This window comes from Hyalella azteca, unplaced genomic scaffold (genome assembly GCF_000764305.2).
Source record: "Hyalella azteca isolate HAZT.00-mixed unplaced genomic scaffold, Hazt_2.0.2 contig16140, whole genome shotgun sequence".
Lineage (NCBI taxonomy): Eukaryota > Metazoa > Arthropoda > Malacostraca > Amphipoda > Hyalellidae > Hyalella > Hyalella azteca.
Window position 1 is genome coordinate 19784 of NW_025945967.1, and position 24373 is coordinate 44156.

General features: G+C 40.2%; 2 protein-coding genes across 2 annotated transcripts; both read right to left on the minus strand.

Moving 5' to 3' along the window:
- Nucleotides 1-917: 917 nt before the first annotated feature.
- On the minus strand, nt 918-19364 carry LOC108669600 (protein artemis). Its single transcript, XM_018156978.2, has 9 exons — nt 19311-19364; nt 14340-14473; nt 13463-13715; nt 12859-13121; nt 10620-10783; nt 10363-10390; nt 9823-9827; nt 9559-9708; nt 918-8912 (listed from the first exon to the last, which is right to left on the minus strand). Exons 2-9 carry the CDS (start codon nt 14446-14448, stop codon nt 7494-7496), a joined length of 2391 nt encoding a protein of 796 aa, XP_018012467.1. The 5' UTR covers nt 14449-14473; nt 19311-19364; the 3' UTR covers nt 918-7493.
- Nucleotides 19365-21022: 1658 nt separating this feature from the next.
- Nucleotides 21023-24137, minus strand: LOC108669601 (general transcription factor IIH subunit 3). The gene is made up of 5 exons (XM_018156979.2): nt 23327-24137; nt 22658-22802; nt 22169-22279; nt 21656-21810; nt 21023-21343 (listed from the first exon to the last, which is right to left on the minus strand). Exons 1-5 carry the CDS (start codon nt 23555-23557, stop codon nt 21062-21064), a joined length of 924 nt encoding a protein of 307 aa, XP_018012468.1. The 5' UTR covers nt 23558-24137; the 3' UTR covers nt 21023-21061.
- Nucleotides 24138-24373: the final 236 nt, after the last annotated feature.

Below are 24373 nucleotides of genomic sequence, written 5' to 3' on the forward strand. Positions count from 1 at the left end.
TGTCACAGATCCTCGCTATCGCAGAATTAGAACAGTGAGCTGCGAGGCTCGAGCCCGAAACCCGTCGCTTCAATGAGGTGCGTATCTGTGCTTAACTACTTCACCACCTCGCCGATTTTGAGAATTTTCACAACTGTCTGCGAGTCTCAAACCCCGAACTTGCTGCTATTTTACGATTCGGCCACCCAGTGTTGTCAGCGTCTGGGTTAAGTTCGCGAATTTTAATTTTTTATTTTAATGAGAATCATGACCACGTGTAAGCGCTCTACAAAATATAACCAAACTTGTGGACGCAAGAAAAGTTTTAATAACCGCTGATTAAAAAGAAAATAAATGCTGGTAAAAGGTTCATGTAGACACTTTTATAAATTTGCGTTAAGAGACACGGAGGGCAGCTAGAGTGAGCTTGTCGGTCGATCTGGTAGCAGTGGACAAAGTTGGCGACATGAGATTATCTTTATTAACGTGTCGCGTGAAAGTTAGGCAGAAACCCGAGGTCTACGAGGTCGCAGTGCGGCCTTCATATACTGGAGTCGCGGCCAATTGTCAGCCGCTTGAGGAATAAGGCGTCTAGCAATAAATTATAACATGGAGTCCGCCGGTTTTAGGAAGTTGCAAATCCTGATGCAACTAGAGACTACTACCGACTATGCGCATAATTTATACAGATGAGGAAAATGTATTCCACCATGCGGCTGAAAAACTCGAAAAACCGTACTCTAACTACATAACATCGCTGCCCCACATACCAAATGTCAATGGTGGCGCGAGTTGAGCGGAGAAGTTGAATATTTGATCTTTCCCTGACCTGATATTATTACAGAGCTAGACTAATATTTACCGATCAAGTTATTTTACCTACTATTTATATTTTACTTTTCCAATAAACTCGGTTTTGAGAGGTTGAAACGAGTGGAGAGAATTTGGAGCTTTATTTCTACTCAATACAAAATGACACTCGGGCGACTACACAACAGAGAATTCAACGCAGGTTTGGCTCTAAGCTTCCAGAAAAAGTTTCTGTTGTCCTGGGTACGAAATTTCGTCCCAGAAAGGTACGATATGAATCTTGCATGCAAGTAAGGCTGACGTACGAACCATTAAGGAAATGAGACATTAGCACCTAGAGCAATGATAAATTGATAAGACTTCATAATATGAACTATAACAAGGAAAGATGCGATACTAGTAAGCCTGCACACTACTGTACTATAATACATATATCTCGAACTAGCGATAATTCTGTTCTAATGTCCGCGAATCAGGCGTCAGATTACATCCTCGATGCAATATTGTGACCAGCATTGGTGTGAGATGGAGCAGAGCGTGGCGCCATCATTTGCACACGTTACACATTAAATTCTGGCTGTTCTCCACACGCGACCCCCGCGTAGACTTAACACTGACGCGCGCTGCCACCTTTCATCGCGGCAGCGCAGGCAATGCGCAAGATACGAAGATAATAACTGGTTGTGCATTATACTAGAAAAACGCATTAACTTCTATTCGTAGTAAAGCTCTCAGTAAAGTTGTATATATCATCAATAACAGAAGGGTAGATACGTTTATAACAACTCAAATAAACTTCTTTACAAAACAACAATTTTAAAAGAGAGGTAGAAAGTTAATTCTTACCACAAAATACAACGAAATACTAATCATAAATGTACACTACGCAGTTAACAATTAAGATGCTTCATACCTACTCATATATGAAGAAGACTGGCTGAGAAAAATATTAAGACTAGAATAATCACGGGTATATAAGGAACAGAGAAAGGAATGTGCAAGGCAAGAGTAATGTGCAGCAACGCGCTAGCAGCAAAAGAGAATGTTCGCAGAAAACAGATGCTCGAGAAGGGCGAGTTTTTTAAGGAACCGCGGGAGGTTCAAGAGGCGTGTTGTACTCGCAGCCAAATGTCACGTGAGAGCCGCGGCGCTGGGCTCTGCCGGGCCGTCCTTGTAACGCTTGTGTCTGCACGCTCAGATGGAGCGCTCACATGAATGAGTCATGTCGACGAAATAGTGATGTTGCTGAGCCAGACTAGGTTAGGTTGACCCATACAGGGGGTTTAGTGCATCGCTATTTTGACATCGTCTCACTCATTTCTATGATTGGGATGCTGAAGAAGTATGATCAACTGCAAAACCCTTTTAAAGCCAAAATAATTTTGCCACTCTATGCCCCATAATTTCAAGCACATCTAATTTCTTCGACAAAGAACTAATAGAACAATGGGACTGTAAAGTACTACAATCTGGGAGGAAGCTATGAAATGCAGAATCTATGAAATTATTTACACAGAATTTAATTTTAATTTGGAAAAAATATATCAGTACCAACAAATTGATACACAAAAGCTGGTCATACCTCAAGCTAAAAGGTAGGAATGTACTATAATAAGACGTATTATTATTCATGTAACGAACGTATTTCATCTTTAATTTGTGCGTTCTCTCCACAAGCCCTAACTGGGAACTACAAAAACATCCTAAAATTGGGATGGTCATGCAAATAGTACACCATCATTCTTTAGTCGGCTGCAATAACATAACACAGGTGGGATGTTCACCCCACAAATACGCTCCTTCGTTTCAAATGAACCATGTCATTATCAATAAACCATGCACATGGAGATCAATCATAATCTGCATACAATCACTCGTGCTTCTTTCTCCTCGTGTACATCCGCTAGAGGAAAAAATTACGAGTAGATTGAAATTATTCACAACGCACCTCCAAAGTCGAATAGGGAGCAATAATGGGACCGCAATGTAAAGAAATTACAGCAAACGCAATATAAGCTCGAGCTTTTCATCAACTTTCGCAATAGAAGTAATGAATGTTGAGACTGCATATGCACCTGCTTCTAGAGTATGTGCTAGTATGGCACAAAAATTACTCCTCACGACATTGTGCGACGTTACACCGCAGGAAAGATTACCAGACGTAACAATGAGTCCTAAGTAGACGAGGCGAGATGAAAACTCTCCCGGAAGATTGCACACCGCAATCAACTTTCCACATTACCACAATTAACAAAGAAGGTATAAGAAATGCCCCTACGCCGATCCAAAACATCCTCTAGTGTAAATACTATTCACTATTGACATCTGACGTTGAATCAAATTTACGTTGAATTAAAAGCGTTTGGTAGGATCAACATTATTTCAACGTTATTTTTTTATGTCAGATGTCTGGTACAGGTAAGGTCGATGCCAGAACCTCTTGATCGCACCGGAATACATCGTTAATCTCATTGCAGGACACGAACAAGAGATTCTGCTTATACCGTGTATCCTTTTGTTCACAAGCTCATTGCTCAGGTTACAAAGTTTTGGTATCGGTGCCAGGAGAAAATTTGTGCTTAGACAAGTTAATAGACAAGAAACGAAGAAAAATAATGGACACGATACTTAGATAATAAAAAGAAATACGGTATGCACCTTGTGCAGCACGCATGGTTCGTTTTCGGCCTTCAACGATCATGATGCACTTGATGGGTACAGAAGCTTTAAGACTCACAATTATAGCCAAGATTGTATTCTTATAATTCCTAGCGCGCAACCTAAATAAATTTGTCTTAGTTCGATCATTTTCTGCGTGTTTAACTCAACTTCAGAGTGTTTGACTGATAATAAAACGCAATAAACTGAATCAACATGACTCATACGAGCAATAATTGAATCGCTATTTGGACTAAATCTCCATATTCCTCTGAGTGTAATCTTTGTAATCTTCAGCAGCAACAAAAGACAACATCAATGACACGGATATACCGGAACCTGACAAGAATCAGCGAACTGGCGTGCATTTTCCTGATCTTAGAATGTTCTGAAAGAAGAATAAACAAGTTTCGTGGAGTTGTACGAGTAGTTGTTGTGTAGTGGACACATTTTTCTGTTACAGAACAATTTTAAAATGCAAGGCCTAAATATATCTATTGTTGATTAAAATGTTTATATATGCAAGGCCTATCATAAATATTAATCAGCAACGGGTGGAAAAAGGCGGCAAATGGCCATCGCGCTGAGGCTGGCGAGTATGAGTAGCAACGAAGATGCTTGTACTGTACTTAATGTCGCAGCAGCGCCAAAGAGACGAGAAGGGAGTGAAAGAAATGCCAAGTGAATAACAACTGAGGCCACCCCTGGGACTCGCCGTTAAGATACCGCAAGCTCTGGCGAGGCGCTCAGCGTCAATGCCTCAGTTACGCCAAAATTCATAGGTCTTTGGAAAAGATTAGATACGTGACAAGAGACCTCAAGGTTTCGTTGGGATTCAAATTTTTATGAGTTCAGATTAGAGGTTAAAAGCAGCAATAGATATCCAAATGAGTATTTATGTCGCACAATTTTTTTCTAAAATAATCCCTCCATCTGCCCATTAAATCTAGCAAGGTACAGACTAACATATTTCGAACAGTTCAGATATATAATATAGACATTGTGAACACAAGGTATAGACGTACACATGACGTGGCTCAGCCGGGAGAGCCGTGAAGTGATCACAGGGCTAATATGTTAAGATTATCTCGTCACTACGCAGCAACAACGCTGCCTTACAGGAATATCCCTTAGAAATAAAACGAATTCACCGTAATTAAAGTAATTTATACATGAATACGATTTGCACAGTAAGTTTAAAATATTTAGAGCGAGCTAATAAATTATAGGTTAACAAGAAGACGACTCGAGCTAGACCAGATTGTAGCGACCGTTGCGCTAAACGTCATCAGTGTGCGAAATAGCCAACCGATTAAAATTGTCCGTGCAACATGCCAATTTGTCCCAAAATATGTATTATTTTAATCCGTCCACGATTCAATGTAGTTGGACTTGTCTTTCTAGCTTCTTAACACACATCCGCTGAGAACACAACGGAGCGGTTGTTAGCAGTGTGGTAAACGTTACACTGCTTCACAATACGGCGCCTAGCGAGTCCAGCGTGGACAACCATCATCACTCAAAAAATAAAAAAATAAACTCCAAATAACAGTTAAAGAATCTCTAGACTCAGCATAATAGTGAGATATAATCCCGGAAACAGCTAAATAGAACTTTATCAATACTGATGAACCCAATTTGGTTGGTAGTTTCGGTGAACCATTACTCACCATTCAGAACGAACTGGGCTGTTGCAAGAGCGGTATCGCGTCCCGCACATCCGCCCAGCGTACAATGCCAGTCGTACAGCACCAGAATGAGCGAACTATGTGCCTCAACACTCATCTTGTGATGCGACCTCTCAGCCGCAGCGTCACTATAAGTGCCATCTCAATATGGATGGACCGAGACTAGCTATGGTAGTTGCGTGGAGGTGATCGCAGACGTTGTGCGTGGTAATGTTATCAAGCAATTCATATAACTCATTGAGAAGTTTACAAGTGAATAGTTGTACGTTTAAAGAACATGCTTGACGAATATTGATATATACTTACATAAAACAAAACGACCACTGCGTAACTGATAAGTTTTATCTTAAACAAACCCACTTGTGTTGGGAATATTGCATTCTGTCCATGGTTGTAGGGCGTCCCTCTCTCTTCCGGCACCTCTGCTGGCTTGACGCTCGGGCACCACCAACACAGCTGGCCGCACTTCACCAGCATGTGTACCGAGGCTAGTATGGCCGATGATATTTCACTAGTACAAAGTAGATTAAATTCGCTGGTACGAAGCTCACGACCGAGATTTGGTGCAGGAGAAAGATATGATGAAGGAGATGCGGGCATAGAAAAGTAAGGCATATGAGGACATAGCATATAAAGGGCAACCGATTCGTGCAGCTCAAGTTTTACATAGAATAAAACTGCGAGACATGGCATTAGTAAATCTATGAAGATAAGCGTAGGTTTGTAATGGGCAATTTTATACCAGTAAGCAATACCAATTCAAACCTTAAAATGCAGCTGGCCCATAACAATCAGACGAAATATGAAATACTGTTAAGTCCTGCAGAAAAACTTGATAGAAACTGACCCCACTTCAAACAGAGGCGAATTATTTGAAGACTGAGCGCTAGTAATGTGAGAAGTGATCACGTAACGAAGATGAGGTTTGTCTCTACATGAAGATTTGTCAGTGGTTGTAGAACAGACGAAACGACCTGCGAGTGCTGGAGCGCTTCTAGTTACATTCTGGCTTGCCTTCATGCCGTCCAAGCACGAACCTCGCATCTTTGCTTCACCTTTACGCTCCTGATATCTACCTACGTATTTAACAATTATTACGGGGGAAAATCTCCACTATCATTTCAGAGAAAAAATCTTACAACAAGATATTAATATAATCTGTACATGTTTTGCTTTTGAACGCTGGGTTGGTATTAAATACATTGTAAAAATAAGCTACGAATGATTTCGACTTCAGCGAGCCTCTTGCGCCAATGCCTACCTACAGACTGTTTAAGTTCCCTGGAATTTCTGCTGCTTTATAATATAGCCAACTAATTTTAAATATGAGGAACATTTACATTTGATGAAAATTTCGTGAAGTGCCAGTATGCATTTAGTTCATAACTAGCCATCTTGTCCGAGAAAATAATCTATAGCCTTAGCAATAATAGTAATAGGTGCTATAACCGCACAATTTTACTACCTCGGCCGCCCACTCTCTGCCGTACTACACTTAGTTTCATCCATGCAATTAATGCTAATGTCAAGTAATGCTGAGAATACGGCGGATTATATTGGGAAATTCTGTGCACCTACAATAGTTAGGGCAGAACCGACCCATTCTGGTTTGCAAAGAAGGTGAAGGAAAGACTCGCAGCACGTCACTAAACTGCGACGCAAGGCCATAAGCCAAGACTTTAGTCGAGCCATAGCGCTACCCACGATTGCGCGCGCCTCTATCAGCGATCCCAGATCCTAATTAAAGCTTCTTCTGTTACTATCCTCAAGAATCCTTCTTAATTATTCCAGTTAGAAATCACATATGAAAATAATAATTTTTTGTCAAGTTTTTTGTTACGAAGATAACCCCAGCCTAATATACTCAAAGAATACAGAGATCAGACACGACCATCAACACGCAACATCTCACAATAAAGATATTTTATCAATTATTTGAACAAAATGCCAACAAAAACTAGCTTGTGGTAGATGATATCTAAGTAAAGACACAGACACTAACTATAATTGAGATAGCAAGTGGTTCATAGAACCTGCCTTCAAAAGACAGAAGATATGAGCTTGAGATTTGAATTACTAGTGAAACTTCGGTGACAACATTATATAGAATTACTTTAATTAACAATGAGTCAACGGTAAATACTTGCACGGCTAATAGCTTAAATAAAAATATTTTACATATGCGGCATTTGACATCGCAGCTTTTGAGTTCTCGACTGAGGATGATCCTGCGCGGGGTCAGCAGAGACTACAGCTGGTGTTGCACTTCCAGGGACTTGCCTAATTCTAGCAACACCAGCCTAGAGATGAAGAGCAACACCTAAGAGTTGTTGCCTAAGAGCAACACCGGCCTAGAGACTAGAGCTGGTGTTGCTCTTCCAGGGACACGACTTCCAGTCGGTCAGACGCCGTGCGCCGCGCCGTCTTCAGACACGAGGACCGGGCACACGGAGGAGGTGACAGTTGGTAGTGCTCGGTGCCCGGCGGGGGCGAGGCCTGGTAAGGGGAGACTGGAGTGCTGATCATGCCCTCACTCCTGTTTGGCTTGCACAGCGGGCTGGTCACCGCACTCTGTATAACTGAAGGGCGTATAGAGACGCCTGCGTGCGTTTCTAGTCCATTGAGCTCAGCAGTAGAGCCATTCTGTACGACAAGGTTTGGGTTGCTGACGTTCGTTTCCACTTCATGCGTGGCCAAATAATCATTTTTGGAGTGCGAATCGTGAGAACTGTCAGACGCTGTAGGGGAGCTGACGGTTATGAGAGGCAAGGGAGGAGAGTGGCAGGGGATGGGAGGGGGATGCAGGGTGAGGGGTGAGTGCGGAGGGCGAGGAAGACTGCAGTCCAGAGGACCCAAGGGAATGGTGAGCGGGTCGGGCAAGGAACTCGACCGCAGTGAGAGCCGGTGATGGTGGCGGCCGGTGAGAGCGTGGTCGCCTCCGTTGCTCGTGTGGTTGCCAGCGTCTTCACTGACGGGCGTGCTGAAGTGGTGGTGGCGATACCACAACCGCCGGCGTCTACATGCTTTGTCGTCCTCGGGGACGCTGGCGTCGCGCAGCACCGAGCATGGCAGAGAGCCTCCTTCAGATGCCGACCTCTCGTGATGAAGCGCATCTCGGGCAGCGGAAACGAGATTAGTTTGCTCTGAGCTTAGATTTGTCAAGCCGCTACAATTACTGACTTTAGAGGGACAGCGGAACATGGAGCTCTCATCGAGCTCATCACCGAATACGCTGTTGGTCTCGCTGTCCTGACTGTCATCGCGAGGTGCCCACTCCGTCTTACGGTGGCCACTACAGTTGCCGATGGTCGGCGAGCCATCCACGCTACGGTCACTCGGGGAACCTTTCGATGGTTGCACAGACGATGGGTAGGAGGCCGGCGACTCCAGTGAAGAAGAAGAAGGATCGTCTCCAGCTATAGAGGGAACAGAGTTGGCGCAAGAGGATGACTGTTGGGGCTCGCCTTCGAGGCTGAGAGAGCCCTTCATATTGCCACGAGGTGTAGGCAACGCCAGCAGCAGCACGTCTTGCGTCATGTTGCCGCTGTCGCTGTGGCGGCGCCGCTTACTGGCGCTACTCATAGACGGGTCATCGAGCTGGCGTTTGAATGCGCCCAGACCAGCATCACTCTCGCTGCTGCCCACGTCAGACTGGTAAGAGTTTGCCAATTTCTTGAAGAGAGGAGGCAGCGTCCCGCCCCCGGCGCTGCGCCCGTCGTACTCGATGCTGTAATGATCACCTGACTGGCTCAGCGCCTCGTGAAGCAGCGACAGCACCTGATGAGAAGAATAGTCTTCATCATATAAGAAATAGAGAGAGCAACGACTTGCATTGTCCCTGCACATCAATGACGACAACTCCATGAAGGAAGTTATTCTAGGTCATATATACGAGCCAATAAATATTTATCACAATATATGATATGCTAAATTATTGAAGAAGTAATCATATTAATGATAAGTCAGGAGTCAAAAACATTTATGGTGGATAATAAAACTTGAGTATCATTATTTTTTGATGCACCCTTGGATGAAGCCACTTCAAAAAATATGAATATAATGGCATCCACAAGAATGAGATTTATAACTTCATGTTTTCTGCAACCTTCAAATGCATGAGGAAGAAAAAAAAATGTCGCTGCTCTTGTCTAGCCAAATAACTGTGATAGAAACAAGACGACTGCTCTCGTCTAGCCAAATAACTGTGATAGAAACAAGATGATTATTGGGCTGCAGTTGCTGCAGGTGGAAGCCCCTGCCCTAACATAATTTAGAGTCGCCCCAGCTTCTGGTAATCCAAATCAGAAGCTGAATTTAGAGTCGCCCCAGCTTCTGGTAATCCAAATCAGAAGCTGAATTTAGAGTCGCCCCAGCTTCTGGTAATCCAAATCAGAAGCTGCCGCGTATGTAAATTTTCGCGAACCTCTTGCTTGGAGCTGTTGGCGGGTATGACGTTGGGGTAGACCTTCCTAGGCCGGAGGTAGGCTACCATGTCGAGCACCTCAGAGCAGCTCGCGTGCATAGACAGCAGCACGCGGCAGAACGTTCCGCCCTCCGAGACCTGACAAATCTCCTGCAACACAAACCCAAGCTAATGTCAACAGCACGCCACTCAACACACAATTATCATACAATTAATCACCATATTTTGTTAACCAGTGCAAATTTAACATAATAGTGGCTTTACGAAGACTGAGAATATTCCCATCATCAGTTGCTTGATTAATTTATTATCAATTATTTTGATTGAATAGAACACATTAGGGGGAAATAGGTAATTACCTAAAACTCTCCTGGGCACAAATTAATTGATAACAACCGAGTTTGATGCTTGGCTGGCCATGCAGATGATTAAAAATGAATGGAGCGGCTATAAATTAACTTAGGAAATGGTTATGACTATTAATTGGTGGCCCTATTAAAAAGTGATAAAAATATAACTCAGTACTCACTGCAGTGAGTGACAGAGAGCGCATTTTCTCGTCAACGAAAACATGAAGTCACGGACGGACAGGCATACAGACGGACATGGCGAGCACAATAGCGCCTTTTTTTCATAAATGAGAAATAGCGCTAAAAATATCAAGACTCTGAAACTGTTTAAGCAGCAAATAGATAATTCATTGATTTGTGTTCAAAAACTGTTGAAAATGAAATAACTTTGTAATTGAAGATCTGCTTCTATCGTTTCCAACAAATCAGTTAACTTAATAAATATTCCCATTACTGTTGCTGGACAAGCTATTCTCATCCATCTGGAAGAAGAGCAGGTCAGCACGATAATGAACTTGAACATAAATGAAGACCATTGAATAATTTCAAATATTATTCAAAGCGTCAGATAAAACTGTAGCATGGGCTAATAAATGCGTTAAGACTTGCTTTGCTATCATGATGAGCAAAAGCCAATATTAATTGCAAGTAAAATTGGTAATTCTACAATCATTCAAAACCGAAGTAAGATGGTGGCAAAAAGAGACCTACCCTCCAGTCGCAGGCATGTATCCACGTCTCCGTAGCGTCAGTGGTGAGACTGTCCTGAATCTCCGGCACGGTGTCGTACATACGGTACGTCCAACGGTTCACGTGGATGCGCATGTTGAAGCGCTCATGCAGACTCCGGTACACAAACTCGTAACCATACTTGGCTGCAAGTTCAGAATACATAACATCAATGACATGCTTAATATTTGTCATAATTAATTCTGCACCTGAGATCAGAACATATAAGATTTTTATAGTCAATGAGGCATACGTTTTTTGAGACAGCATTACACTAAATATTTGTAAAGTTCATGGGTTTGAGTGTGTTTGAAACCTGACACCGCAAATATGTAGGAGCTGCTGGGACGCGTATCCAAGATACTTTATTTATTCTTAGAGAGAGAATATAAAAGTTTTGCAAAACTGGTAGTAAAGGATTGGATCAAAAGTTGAAATTTGATTTTTGAATGGATTTATTAATAGGTAAATTCAAATTCAACGATGCTAAATATAGTTTTACTACTTTGATAATATGCGTTTAAAAATTAGTTTTTAAAGCCAGACTTCTAAAGAGGTCGGTTGTCTCCATTGTTGCAAGTGTATTTAAGGGGACCGACTACCTTCCGGAAAAACTTCTACAGTTATAATCCGATCATCATGAAACTTCACATACATACGTAAAATGTAAAAGTAAGAACATTTTGCTTCTATGAATTTTTCGAAAAAATTGATAGAAAACGTAAAATTCATAGTAAACGGCTAAAAAGGGGTACTTTAGAAAATCTATCTCCTCCTACAAATATCATCCTACAGCATCGAGACACGTATCATTCGGTTCGTAAGGACCATACCTAAAAATTTGATGATCACTTTTCTCATTTTCCCCTTAGTTTTTTTATGCGCGTTTTAAGAACGTAAATTACATCGGTTTGACCAGCACGACTTTGAGCCGCCGCCTAACATGCCACCTCCAGACCGGAGGACCGAAGAACCACATGAGGGAGGCTCATAATGAGACCCTCACTCGCGCGACATTGGAGACCCACACCAGAATCATCATGAGATGCCCAGACGCCTCAAGACTGGCCATAGCTGAGGCTCTCATCATCAAGCAGCAGTCTCCAGCTATTAATTTACAAACTACCGGATTTGTCAGGACGTTGAAACTGTTCTCGTAATTTGAGCTTTGAATTCAATCTGTGTCCATAATACCCATGTTTGTACTAATGTCATTTCAAAATTTCAACTTCAAGCGTTGCAAAACAATTCATTTTCTACTTGATAATGAATGAAGTTGCATTCGAAACGTCGTATAGTTAAAATTATAATAAAATGACCATTTGAAACCTGATATTTGACTTTTCAGTTCATATCAAGAGCTCAATTCGCCGAATAGAGAAAAACAATGAGAAAATTGTCAATAAGAAATACTCTCTGGTCTTCAATGAAACCTGCATTAAAGAAAATCTGCCAAACTACACCAATGTCATACATAAGTATATAGTAGAAGACCAGATAGTATTTCTTATTGTAATTCAAATTCGACAACACCATATATAGTTTTACTTCTTTAAAAAGAGAGTTAAATAGAAGTTCATGTAAAGTCGGCGTTCCCGTTAAAATGTCGATTGCTTAAATTAGCTTTATCATTACCGTGATTTAGGATAAGAGGAATCTAAAATTGCAAATATTTTCAACCCAGACAACGCCGGGCAATCCGGCCGGTTTCTCATAGAAAAAACAAACAATGATATTAAGAACGTCAAGTTGCTGCGCAGTTCCTTTTTTGATCCTCAATAAAGCTAGTAGGTACAAAACCAAAATTGTGAAGGAAACACTTGATTTTCCATCAGTGCTCCTTGTGTCATGAAGTGTTGAGTATTCTACCACTAGTAAATATATCCTGCAAGAGATATTAATATAAATAAAAACTTGTATGTGATACATGAAAGATGGAAGTATTAAATTCCAAAAACCCTCAGCCAATAAGAATCAACCTCATTTGCATTAAAAAAATAAGGCATTAATGCTAAAAATAAATGAACTTGTGACAATAAATGCTGGAATCTTTATAGATGCAGCCATTCTCTTCCATTAAGACTAACATGCAGTAATGATCAATTGGCAAAAGAATTCAAAGAAACTTGCGCCAACATTCCCATTCATTAAATAAAAATAAATAATTACATTAACCAAATTAAAATATTCAAGCTAAATTTGGAAAAGATTTCATGCTGACCAGGACAGAGCAGGTGGATGAGATGGTTGTTGCCCTGAGCCAGCCACTCCTCAACCAGATCACCAATAACTTGAGCGCTGTCCTGACGTGAAGGGAAGCTCAGCACTCGCCGGTGACAGAAAGTTGTGTCGATGTGCAGTGAGTGCAGAGTCTTGACGGAGCCATCAGCATTGTGCAGCGCGCGCAGCTGATTGCTCTCACCAACAGCCAACCGAAAGTCGCCGGTGTAGAGCACAGTACCTCCTCTGCCTTCCAGCAGCAGCCTGCAAATCAATGAAGATCAATGTAGTGAATATAGGGAGTAAATGAAGCATCCCAAGAGCCCCTAGAGGAATTCTATAAATAATATCACTATGATACACTAATGATGGCTAGAGGCAAATTGAACATTATTTTGAACTTGTTGGTGCAAGAAAAGTTTACTTTTGATAACAGAAATCTTCCAACTTCAAACTTCAATGAAGTCTAGAAATTTAAATCTTTCAGAGGCATTTTGCTCCAAGGATCTAATACTGCAATTGCAAGTTCTCTATCACTGGTTTTTGTAATCAGTTTCCACTTTCTTAATCTAAGCAGTAGCAACAAACAGCTTCAAGTTGCTCACATGACAGAGCCTGGGCAATGGCCTGCAGGAATGAGCGTCACAGTGAGGGAGTGAGGAGGCTCGTTGGCCACAGTAGGAACAGATATCTTGACAGGCTCGTCAGGAGGAAGTGGCCGCAGATAACTGCTCAGTGGCCGGTGTCGTATGGAGGCTTGCAGGAAGCGTGCCGTGATGAAGGAGCAGTAGAGGTAAACTCCTTGGTTGCTCTCCAGGTGGTCCAGGAATTGGGGGGATGACAGGCCCACCATGTGGTCTGTGCATACAATTTTACATTTAAAAGAAGAATTACAGTATATATTGCATGAAAATAAATTAAAGAATGTTCAAATATGATGAATCTAGCTTGATGCACAACTAGAATTAAACAATTTTAATTCATTCAGATGATTTTATGAGATCAATAGAACAACACATTGAGATATATCAATTATATCCAATATTATTAAAAAAAGGTAATATTGCTATTCATTTAATTTTTTCAACAAGAAAAAATGACTTATATTGGTAAACCTGTCACCATTAGACAAAGACAGCAAACAAAAAATATTTTATCACACAAGAATAGAGCAAAAAACCCTGAGATAACATATCATCCACATGAACAGAGTTTACACATTTTAACTACTGATTTGAATGATATTTCATCTATAAAAGAACAAGTCACTGTGGTGAAGCCTATAATTTTAATATATTTCAATCAGATGAACTGAAGATTGTAATTGGTTGATTCTGCTTGATGAGACAGAAGCAAGAGTTGTTTTCACATGTGAGACAAGCTTGATCACTATATTCATTTATGACAGTTATTTTTCTAAACAGAATGTGAATTGCAACATAAAATGTCATATCCAGAAGATGATCAATATTGTGGACTCACCAGAATGTGCATGACTGAGGAAATAAGCTGTACTGGCCAGGTTCCTACCATCAAATCTGTCCACTGATATGTGAGGATATTCTTTGACTTTCCCAGAGAAAGAACTCATTATTGGAAATTTTCACTTAATATATCTGGAAAGTATTGAACTTATTATTATATTATAGATTAAACTAAACATGTTATAATTGTTTCTATCATATTATGACAACCAAGAAAACAAAGAGCAAATAAATGTAGTAGCATTGACTCACACCACAATTTGTTTTTATGTCACTGGCCATAGCTGTTACAAGCCAACTGAACATTATTAGTGACTATAATTCACTAATGTCAGGGGTGGATACTTGCAGCTCAAAGCAAAGATGATGTATAAATTAAATACAGGCACTACGCTCATTCATTTAACCTTCAATGCCGTCCATAACTCTCCCTGTTATAAGTCAGTAGTACGCTGGTTCAGTGGCAATGGATCACAATCACAATTTCATAAATTAAAATAAATTATTATACTCAGACTTAACTTCATTAAATCACTTCACAACATTTAAAACATTAGGCATTCAACTGTCCCTTTTGCACAGCATTAAAGCACATAAATCAGGAAAAGCAGTGGACACTGACTGTAGTCAGCGTGACAATAAGGGCAGCCAATGTAGGCAGTCAAAAATCACTGCCATCAGATACTAGCTAGTCTGCTAGCATAGCACTCAGCTGACAGCTCATGATCAGTTAACAACCTGCCTAACCAAACTAAGGCAACTGCTGATCTTGGCTAGCTACAGCACATCCAGCAGCCCACAGGTTCAACGGTCATGTGTTTGACTACTTGATGCGTGCAGTCTCCTACATTTTTGTGAATAAGAAGGATCCAGCAGATAATACATTTCAAAATCCTACATGTGAATAGTTAAAAGCAAGTAAATTTTAAGATATGTAGTAGTTTCCCGTTTGTTAATACTTACAATAATACACGTTTAAAAATTACTTTTTATAGAAAACACTTCTAAAGAATCCAGTATCTCCAGTGTTACACATGTACAATGAATTTCTAATTTTATTTTCAAATATTAAAAAATTAATTTTTAATTTTGTTTTAAAAATTAAAAATTTTGTATAAAATTTTTAAAAAATGATTAATTCTGTCAATTGATTCATGCATTGTCTCCGACTTTACGCAAGTGTGCAAAATTTCAGATCGATTGGAGAGGTAGAAGTGTGTTAAAAAAATCCTAATTAGTTTGTGACGTCACATGACAGACGAGTAGTGCGTAGGTAAATAGCTCACAACCGTCTTAAATAATGATTATAAGATTTGTAGCAGACAGACAAACAAACAAGAAGTGAAGTTAAAGAGAAGTGTTGTAATATATAGTCCAATATTGCACAGAATATCTCGATTTTGCTATGTATGAAAGTTAAGATTGTTTCCCTTTGAAATTATGTACCTATATACATTTTAAAGTCTATGAAATAAGGAATATTTTGACCAAGGTAGCCATTAACTGGAAATTAATTACTGCAACTTGTGACTTCAGTACACAAAATTCTAATGAATGCACTCAGGGATATACATCTTAAAATCTATTATTATATATCAAGTGCAAGTTTGTTTGAAGACTGAAATGAGAAATTTATGAGACCAATCTCACTTCTGTCGCCAATTGTGAAGATCCTGGAAAGAGTTCTATTGAACAAAATTGAAAGAGATATCCCCAACATCCAACACTAACATGGATACAAAAGATTGCATTCAACAACATCAGCACTGCACAAAATAAACGATGTCATCTGTGCCGGTTTTTATGAAAAGGCGCCTCCCGAACGAACGATAATGGTAGCCTTAGACATGAGTAGTGCTTTCGATACGATCAATTATAAAAGCATGATAGATAAGCTATTGCTAACACCTATACCTAAACAGATTGTTAAGTTCCTAGCAAACTATCTAAGAGGACGGAAAGGTTATGTGGACTACTACGGAAGCAAATCAAGACAAAGAACTTATCATGGAGGAGAACCTCAAGGGGGAGTGCTGTCCCCAGTACTGTTTAACATATACATGTCGGACCTACCAATGCCGCAAGAAGGAGTGGGAATTGAAGTGGTGACCTATGCCGACAACATCACGGTATTGGCAAGTCATAAAGATCTACAGACGGCCAAATCCAACATCACTACATACCTTAACAGCCTTACAGAATGGATAGAGAACAACCACCTGTTGCTCAACACAGAGAAAACTCAAGTCACACTATTAACACCGGATCCCAAGCAGTACAGTGTCAACCTGGAGCTCATTGTAAGAGGAACAACGTTGGGAATGGTAAAACATCCAAGAATCTTGGGAGTGACTTTTGATCCAAAGATGACCTACTCTGAACATGTAAGAAACACTGCAAGCAAAGCAAAGAAAAACATTAACATATTAAAAGCCCTATCTGGAGCTGACTGGGGAAAGAACACGGAGACTATTGTGCAAACCTACAAGGCGCTGATACGTCCAGTTCTGGAGTATGGAAGTAGTATATGGGGTCCCATAACATCGGAAAGTGGCTGGCAGAAAATACACACTGTTCAGAACTCTGCCTGAGAATTGCCACAGGACACACATGCGACACCAATGCACAACATCTTCACAACGAAACATCTGTCCTGCCCCTGAATAACCATGTGCAGATGACAGCCTCGCAACTGAGGGAGAAGAGCAAACTGGAAGAACACCCACTGAGAAGCCTGATGAATCAAGAGCCAACCAGACTCATGAAAAAGACCATATACAACAGTGAGTATAGCATAAAAGTGTATGACTGCAACAACAAAAACAGTGATAGCAGCGTGGAGGTGAATAGAAACATGAAGACATTGCATACCACCGCAGTCGAGAGATACCTAGAGTCGAGAACACATAACAAGATTCTAAATGCACCTGCACCTAAAGTAAATGAAATAGAGAGGACTTTGGACCGAGGCATGAGGCGTACATTGGCGCAGTTAAGGGCGGGGAAATGCCCAATGCTTAGAGAATACCTTAATAAGATCGATGAGGCTAATTACCCAACACCATCATGCCCTCTATGTCAAAACCACACCCACAACACACAACATCTGTTTGAGTGTGCTGAAATTCCAACCAGTCTGTAGCCTGAAGATCTATGGAATAAGGCAGTGGAAGTGTCCCAACTGATCAGAGCGTGGCAAGACCGGCTCGGCGCTCCGGAGGGGGGTGGGCCTGGGCAGCACTCGACTCAGTCGAGTGATGTTGTGGTGATCATCATCATCATCAGAAATTTATGAGGATGATTAGGGCATGATTCCATGATAGTGTTAGCATATTAACTAGGCCTAATATTTAACAATTACCAAGTTATGTTTTCTTTTTGTCAGAGCTAAGTTCATTCAGAAGTAAAGTAAAGTAAGATTTTTAGTCAACTGAAAAAAAAAATTGGATGCAGTTCCATGCTAAAAGTGTGCTGGAATGTGACTTTGATTGGCCTCCTTCAGTTTCAAAAGCCAGACTAACAACTACACTGAAACCAGACTCCTATTAAAAAATTCATTGGAAATTAAGTATCAAGCAGAATATTATCAGGCATTTTATGAATTTTGGTGTGCTGAAAAAAATAATAGGGTAAACGCGGTATATTCCGACATCGTGGGTAATTCTGTCACCTCTCTAGTTTTTCCTTTATATTAAGCTTTGTTTTAGTTCCATGCGTTTGTTGATGGTTGAAATGGTGATGTCATACATTTGCGCGTCGAACTACTGCCAAAACACTAGGTCTTGGCCATCTAGCGGAGCGCACGGCGCATTTTTTTACCAACGTAGTACGGCGCACCGCGCAGGTCGTTAAAATGACAAAATAAATTCCCACGCACCTGGCACATCTTCCTGACCATGGGCCTCCTTCAGTTTTAAAAGCCACACTAACAACTACACAGAAACCAGACTCTTAGTAAAAAATTCATTGAAAATTAAGTATCAAGCAGAATATTATCAAGCATTTTATGAATTTTGGTGTGCTGAAAAAAATAATAAAAACAGAAGGAACCTTTGATGATTTGTCAAAAAATACATAATTATATTTGAATGCACTAACATTACCTACATAAAATTCTATTTTTGCTTGACATAATTTTTAAACAAATTCAAAATCATAATTAGCTAAAGCTCATTAATTTATATCCATCAGTACATTCAAGATGCACTGATTATGACTGATACCTATACATTAAGCAAGTTCTAATCTAGATTCTAGATTAAGAACTTGTACAGTTGTAGGCCTACTCTAAAAACTTTATATTTTTATGACTTTAGCTCTAGATTAATAATATAAAGTGTTTTTAGATTTAAAGTGATAGATAAATTCAACTTATGACAATTGACAAGTCTAATTTAATTATCATATAGTTCAAGACTTAGTTTTGACCAACCAAATTGACCAAGGTAATAAGTTGACAAATTTATAATAAACTCAAATTAAAACCAAATGGTGTGGGGACTGGGGAAGAAAATGCCAACAATTCAAAATACTTTTAAGTTTTAACTAAAATCAAGATGATCTATTGCCTATTCAGGCTATTGGTGTTCATTATTCAACAGTGTTTTCAATACTAACACTAACTTGCTTAAGAAACGATAAATGTTTGTATAAACACAACACAAATTTCAAGTTAGGCTACACTCACACAACTGAATCAGTGAATCATGAATGTACTGTACCTAGCAGTAACGGTACATCTCAATAATTTTATTTGGTAAATAATGAAATCAAGAAATCTAGCAAGTTTAATCAATGTTGAATAGAGAATGACTTGCTCTTGATAATTGATATACAAGTGTGATCCATTGTCCAAGAGGCCCTTATTGTTGAAGTTGTTCATCTCCGCCTTTTGAAAAANTTTGTTATAATCTCTATCGACAGAAAAAATTTAAGTCACATATTTAACTCTATCTGACGTACAAATTACCTATTGTCCAATGAATTACGTAGCGTGACGCGACGCTTTATAGATAATTCCGCGCTTTGGCGCATTTATGGAACATCTCCCTGGTCGAATTTTTTTTCAACCTGTTTCTCTTGTCTCTTTCGTGTTATACAGTAAAATGGACCATTTTCATGATGTGGCCTACCATTATTTTAGGCATCATAAAAATAATTTTGTTATTATTCAGAGATGTCTATATATCTGTTTTTTATCTGTCAACAATAGAATTCGTAGTAAGGTACCGGTAGTTGAAGAACCATCAATCATATAGACGGCGATAAAAAGATTTGTTATTATTTACAAAGAAATTTAATTCCATTAGAGATTTTTCAATGAATTGAGCGCGTCTTGAACCTCATAAATTTATTCGGATATAGGGCTTAGCTATTTGAAGTATGATCAAAGTTCAAGTGAAACTACTGTATCGACCAGCGTTGCAGCTAATATGTAACAAGAACCAAGCTACTATAATATAAAATTGCGGTTTCAGCATTTATTAGGCTGTAATCCTGTCGCCCATTCTTAACTACGCTGATTATTCACAGCTTGCTGCGGTCACGAACACGCAACTCAATGCTCCAATTTTGCTGTGCTGATTAACCGCCCGGTCTCGAAACCGCTGGGCCACCAAGATCACTGAACTTTAACCACTGGCCCATGACTATTACCATGACTAGGTAAGACAGCAGCGTGTTTCCTGCTCGGACAACAGAACCGGCCACATTAAGAATGAAACAACGTCACCCTCTGATTTTAAACATCAGTAAAATCGTGTGTGTGCCCAAAATAGACCGTGTGCGCAATAGTGTGTGTGCGCAAAATAGCCCGAAAATTACCATAGAAGAAGAAATGTTATCAACATCGATCTGAGTGGTGGAATTGAAACTAAGAACCGACTTTATACAGAGGAAACCGTGTTGTTATTAACCGTTTAGCTCAATGTCATTAAACCTTCATGTCAATGTCATTAACGAATAATTAACCGTTTCGCCCAATGTTAATTAACCGTTTCGCTCAATGTCATCATCTTCAAGCTGTTTAGCGAATCAGACGTAGGTTCTAATTCTTACTTATCATGCTTTCTGCAAGCGTGCAAGCTCACATTGCGCCCACATTCTTTAATTAATTTAGCGTGTGTAATGAATAATTTTGTACACTAAGTATCGAATGCCACGCACAGTAGCGGCAGATTGCTGAATAAACAATTACCAGTCCGACAATATTCCAGTATTATACACAGCCAAACTTACCTACTTCTCTTGATCATAGATTTCGACGCTATTTATTCTTAGGCCACGTTTTGCCATTGTATCTATGTTATTACTCGTTGAAATATGGTAGCTCATTAAAATAACTTCGTCTTCATGAAACGTCGGGTTAGCCTAACACATAAACATAAATTATTAAAAACTAATTTGTTCTAATAGATCGAGTTGATGTATACCAGTAATATGAACAAACAAATTTCCAGTATAATACGCTTTTCACGACAGCACTATCCACAGCCAAGCTTTGCAGCGATTACACGCCTTTCCTTCTGAATTATCAACACATAACTTAGAAGGGTTCCAGTTTCGGTATCAGCATCAATTGAAACTATTAATAATAGGTGAGTTATCAAATTTTCGGATCACGCCGATATTTCTTGGAGTTAGGCAAATTTAAAATACAGCAAAGGAGATGAAAAATTTTCTGGTTATAAGTTTTATTATATTAAAATATTCTGTACACTATCATCTTCGTTTCTTGGCTGGTCTTTTCATGGGCATTTCTATGGGGAAGAAGACATTACAAGTGGAGCAAAGTGGCACCGTTTTGCAGTATACGGAGAGGCAGTTGGAGCAAACGTTGGCCATGTTGACGAGTGCGCGGTGACAAAAGCAGGCTGCTCTGTAGTCGACGGTGTCGGGGGGCGGTAATGCCACCACACCCCCACTCCTGCCTCCCTTGCCACTACCCCCGCCCCAACTCCCCAAGCTGAACAGCACCACGAGCGTCTGCAGCAGTGACTGCGGCTGGAAAGACACAAACATCAATATCGTCACTAGTCAGTACCAAGATGTTGGTGTCAATCAATACTAGCAAATATGGTTGAGGTGACACGTTTGTTTCGTCCTAGTAGAGACAGCCATCACAGAGAGCACAAACAGCATCTAACGATGATCAGCTAGGAAGTACATAATTTTCATTCGTGTAGAACTATGATGAAATGATGAGTAAGTGAATCATTTCAATCATAGTCTCGTAATAATTTAAAATAAAAAATAACTAGAGACTTATATTGGTCAAACGCATATAACCCGCCACATGCCACACGAGATGCGGACCTCGGTGAGTTTGTGGTAGTAGCCGCCGGTGATGTCGGCGCCCTGCTGCAGCAGTCCGCAGTCCGTCATGAGGCAGCACACGTCTACCGGCACGCCAAGCTTCTGCGCCGTCAGGTACACGTTTATGTAGTTCAGGTACTGGCCCACGCTCTCGCCTGGGGGAACCACAACTACAATTGCTTACAAGAAAACTTTATTGGGAAAACAAACAAGGCATTAAGACCTTAATAAAGTATTTCAGGAAGCGTATCAGAAGAGCATAATAATAGAAAAGCAAATAATTTGAATAGATAAGGTCGTTCTTAATAAGCATCGTTTCAATTTCGATCTTGATGATTTGGATAGGTCATGGCCTGCCTGTTCTCTTTTAAATGGCTTTTAACCAGGAAAAATAAAAAACTAATGATAAAATAATATAATTACACGAATTTCTGCAAATAAAGGTGAAGGCATTGCGGCTCTAGAGCAACGGTAAATGTTTCCTCAACGAAATGATGAGCTTTAGCAGCGCACCTGCCACTTTGAGGACGAGCATCCTGGCGGTGTTGGAAGCTGCCTTCGAGGAGCCGATGTGGCGACGCAGGAAGAGCAGAGCGCGGCCCATGGCTCCTGACAGCAGCGAGTCTGTACGTGGGATCACACTTGCTCATGTTGTGGTCCATTATTAGATCATCTTACGATCAGAACTTTTGTGCTAGGATTTTGAAGAAGAATATATAAATGAAGTTATTAAGGACATATAGACTGGAAACTTGTGGACAACTTGAAACAACTTACCGGTATCCATCAAAGATGAGAGTTTTCAGATTCAACCTAAATGCAAGAATTATCTGTAAAAATCTTCATTATTTTCATTTGAATTCACATATTTTTGGATAATGGTAGTGGCGAGCATAATATCATAACTGTTATTATTGAATTAAATATTAATCACCATCTCCACAAAAAGCAATGTCACACATAGTAATGTTTTTCAATGCAGTATTCATAAGATGATCTGACCAGGAGGTTGTGCTGCTGAAGAACATCCATTGGCCTGACCATTAACAGGGTTATGCTGGTGCAGCATGAGCTCCTTAAGGCGCTTCTCAACACATTCGTCCAGGCACTGAAGCTGCTCCAGACGTCCATCTTTCTGACGCACTCGCTGCACAAGTCAAATAATGGCATGAATAAAATTATTGCAATTCTCAGGGGCCTTTTCTAATTCTTGCTGCTGTCAAACTGAATTAAAATGTATGACTTGCAGAGGCTGTGAACTTTTGCAAATCAAAGTAGTCATTGAGAATTCGTTCAATTGCCATTCATTGAAATATCCACCATATTTTTGTAGGATTTTGTAGGAGCATAAAATTCAGTACAACACAATGAGATGCAATTGATAAGCAATATTGATTAATCAAAATAGTTATATATAGGTAGATATCATACGGCTTTGCACACTTGAGATAATGGACAAATAGAGTAATTTTACAAAAGGTTCAAGATACCATTAAAACAGTGAGCTAATAAGAAACAAATAATAAAGTCTTGGTGCTGAAACAGAGTTTTTGTTGTAGTTTTCAATGCAGGTTTTCTCTCAAATAATGTACTTAAAATAAGTAAAAATTGTATTACAAATGTGCCATGAAGGTTGGAGAAAACAAGCAGTTTAATTCCATTCATGTTTACCTGATCATCAGGGTAGAGGGGTGGGTAGAGAAACTCTGTAGTTGTGTGGGTTGCTGCTACAATGCAGAGCTTCCTGTTGACAGATGCTCCCAGATGTAGGTTAGCAAAGGCTAATACAGAGTTAAGGTAGTGATGAGGCCCGCACTCCAGCAGCATCAGGTGCGGAGGAATGTCAACTACAATAGCCAATAAATTGGCAGGACCTTCCAAATTTGAACTATTCAGTGACATTTTTTATGATTGCCTCCAGCCAAGTCATAGTTAATTAACCAATTCTGAAAATCAACATTCACGGTCACATTTAAAATATAGTAAACATTTGGGACTTATTAATTTAAGAGCACAAATTAAAATTCTGAAAGAAAAACTTGCACATGTAACTATCATGCCTGGCTATGCTACTCAAAGGGGGAAGATGTTTTGATTGAGTAGGTTAGAAATTCACAATTTTTGTGGCACACAAAAAGTGGGATGAGAAAAATGGGCCAATAGGCATACAAAAAACTGGAGGAATTTTAATTTCTTGTCACCTGTTGAACATTTTTCTCTAATTGCACTAGAGATCAGGTTAGAAACTGCACACCATGGGCATGACAGGTGGTGTTATGGCGGTTTGGAGGGATGACCGGGAGAGGCAGGAGATGGACAAACGACGGAAGAGGAGCCAGAAAGGCTGCAAACTGGACTGTACCACAGTGAGGAGACAGAGCAGTCTGTTGGGAATGGCAGGCAGAAGACGTGCTGTGTGAAGTGTCGGAAATCGCTACAATTTTAGCAGGCCGCCCTCAAGAAGCGTCCTACCATAAAAGAGTAGGGAGCCAGGTGTCAGCAAAAGCTAAACTGCAGCTGACACAGAGCAGAGCATTAGGGGCTTCCTCAGAAGCCTTGGGACAGGAAGGGATGAGCCAAGGAGGAGCCCACGTCAGGGAGGAGCCCACGTCAGGGAGGAGCCCACGTCAGGGAGGAGACCCTGTCTCTTATACACATCTAGATGTGTATAAGAGACAGGTCCTACCCGTGGCCGAACACCTCTCTCTACTCTGCTCG

Excerpts from the sequence above, each read along its gene's own strand:
- LOC108669600 (XM_018156978.2), bottom strand. The coding sequence starts at position 14,448 with ATGAGTTCTTTCTCTGGGAAAGTCAAAGAATATCCTCACATATCAGTG. Across the intron at positions 13,716-14,339 it reads CCTCAGTCATGCACATTCTG|ACCACATGGTGGGCCTGTCA; the intron begins GTGAGTCCACAA and ends TTGTATGCACAG. Across the intron at positions 10,784-12,858 it reads CATCCACCTGCTCTGTCCTG|CCAAGTATGGTTACGAGTTT; the intron begins GTCAGCATGAAA and ends CTGAACTTGCAG.
- LOC108669601 (XM_018156979.2), bottom strand. The coding sequence starts at position 23,557 with ATGTCACTGAATAGTTCAAATTTGGAAGGTCCTGCCAATTTATTGGCT. Across the intron at positions 22,803-23,326 it reads CCCTCTACCCTGATGATCAG|CGAGTGCGTCAGAAAGATGG; the intron begins GTAAACATGAAT and ends TGACTTGTGCAG. Across the intron at positions 21,344-21,655 it reads ACTACCACAAACTCACCGAG|CCGCAGTCACTGCTGCAGAC; the intron begins GTCCGCATCTCG and ends GTGTCTTTCCAG.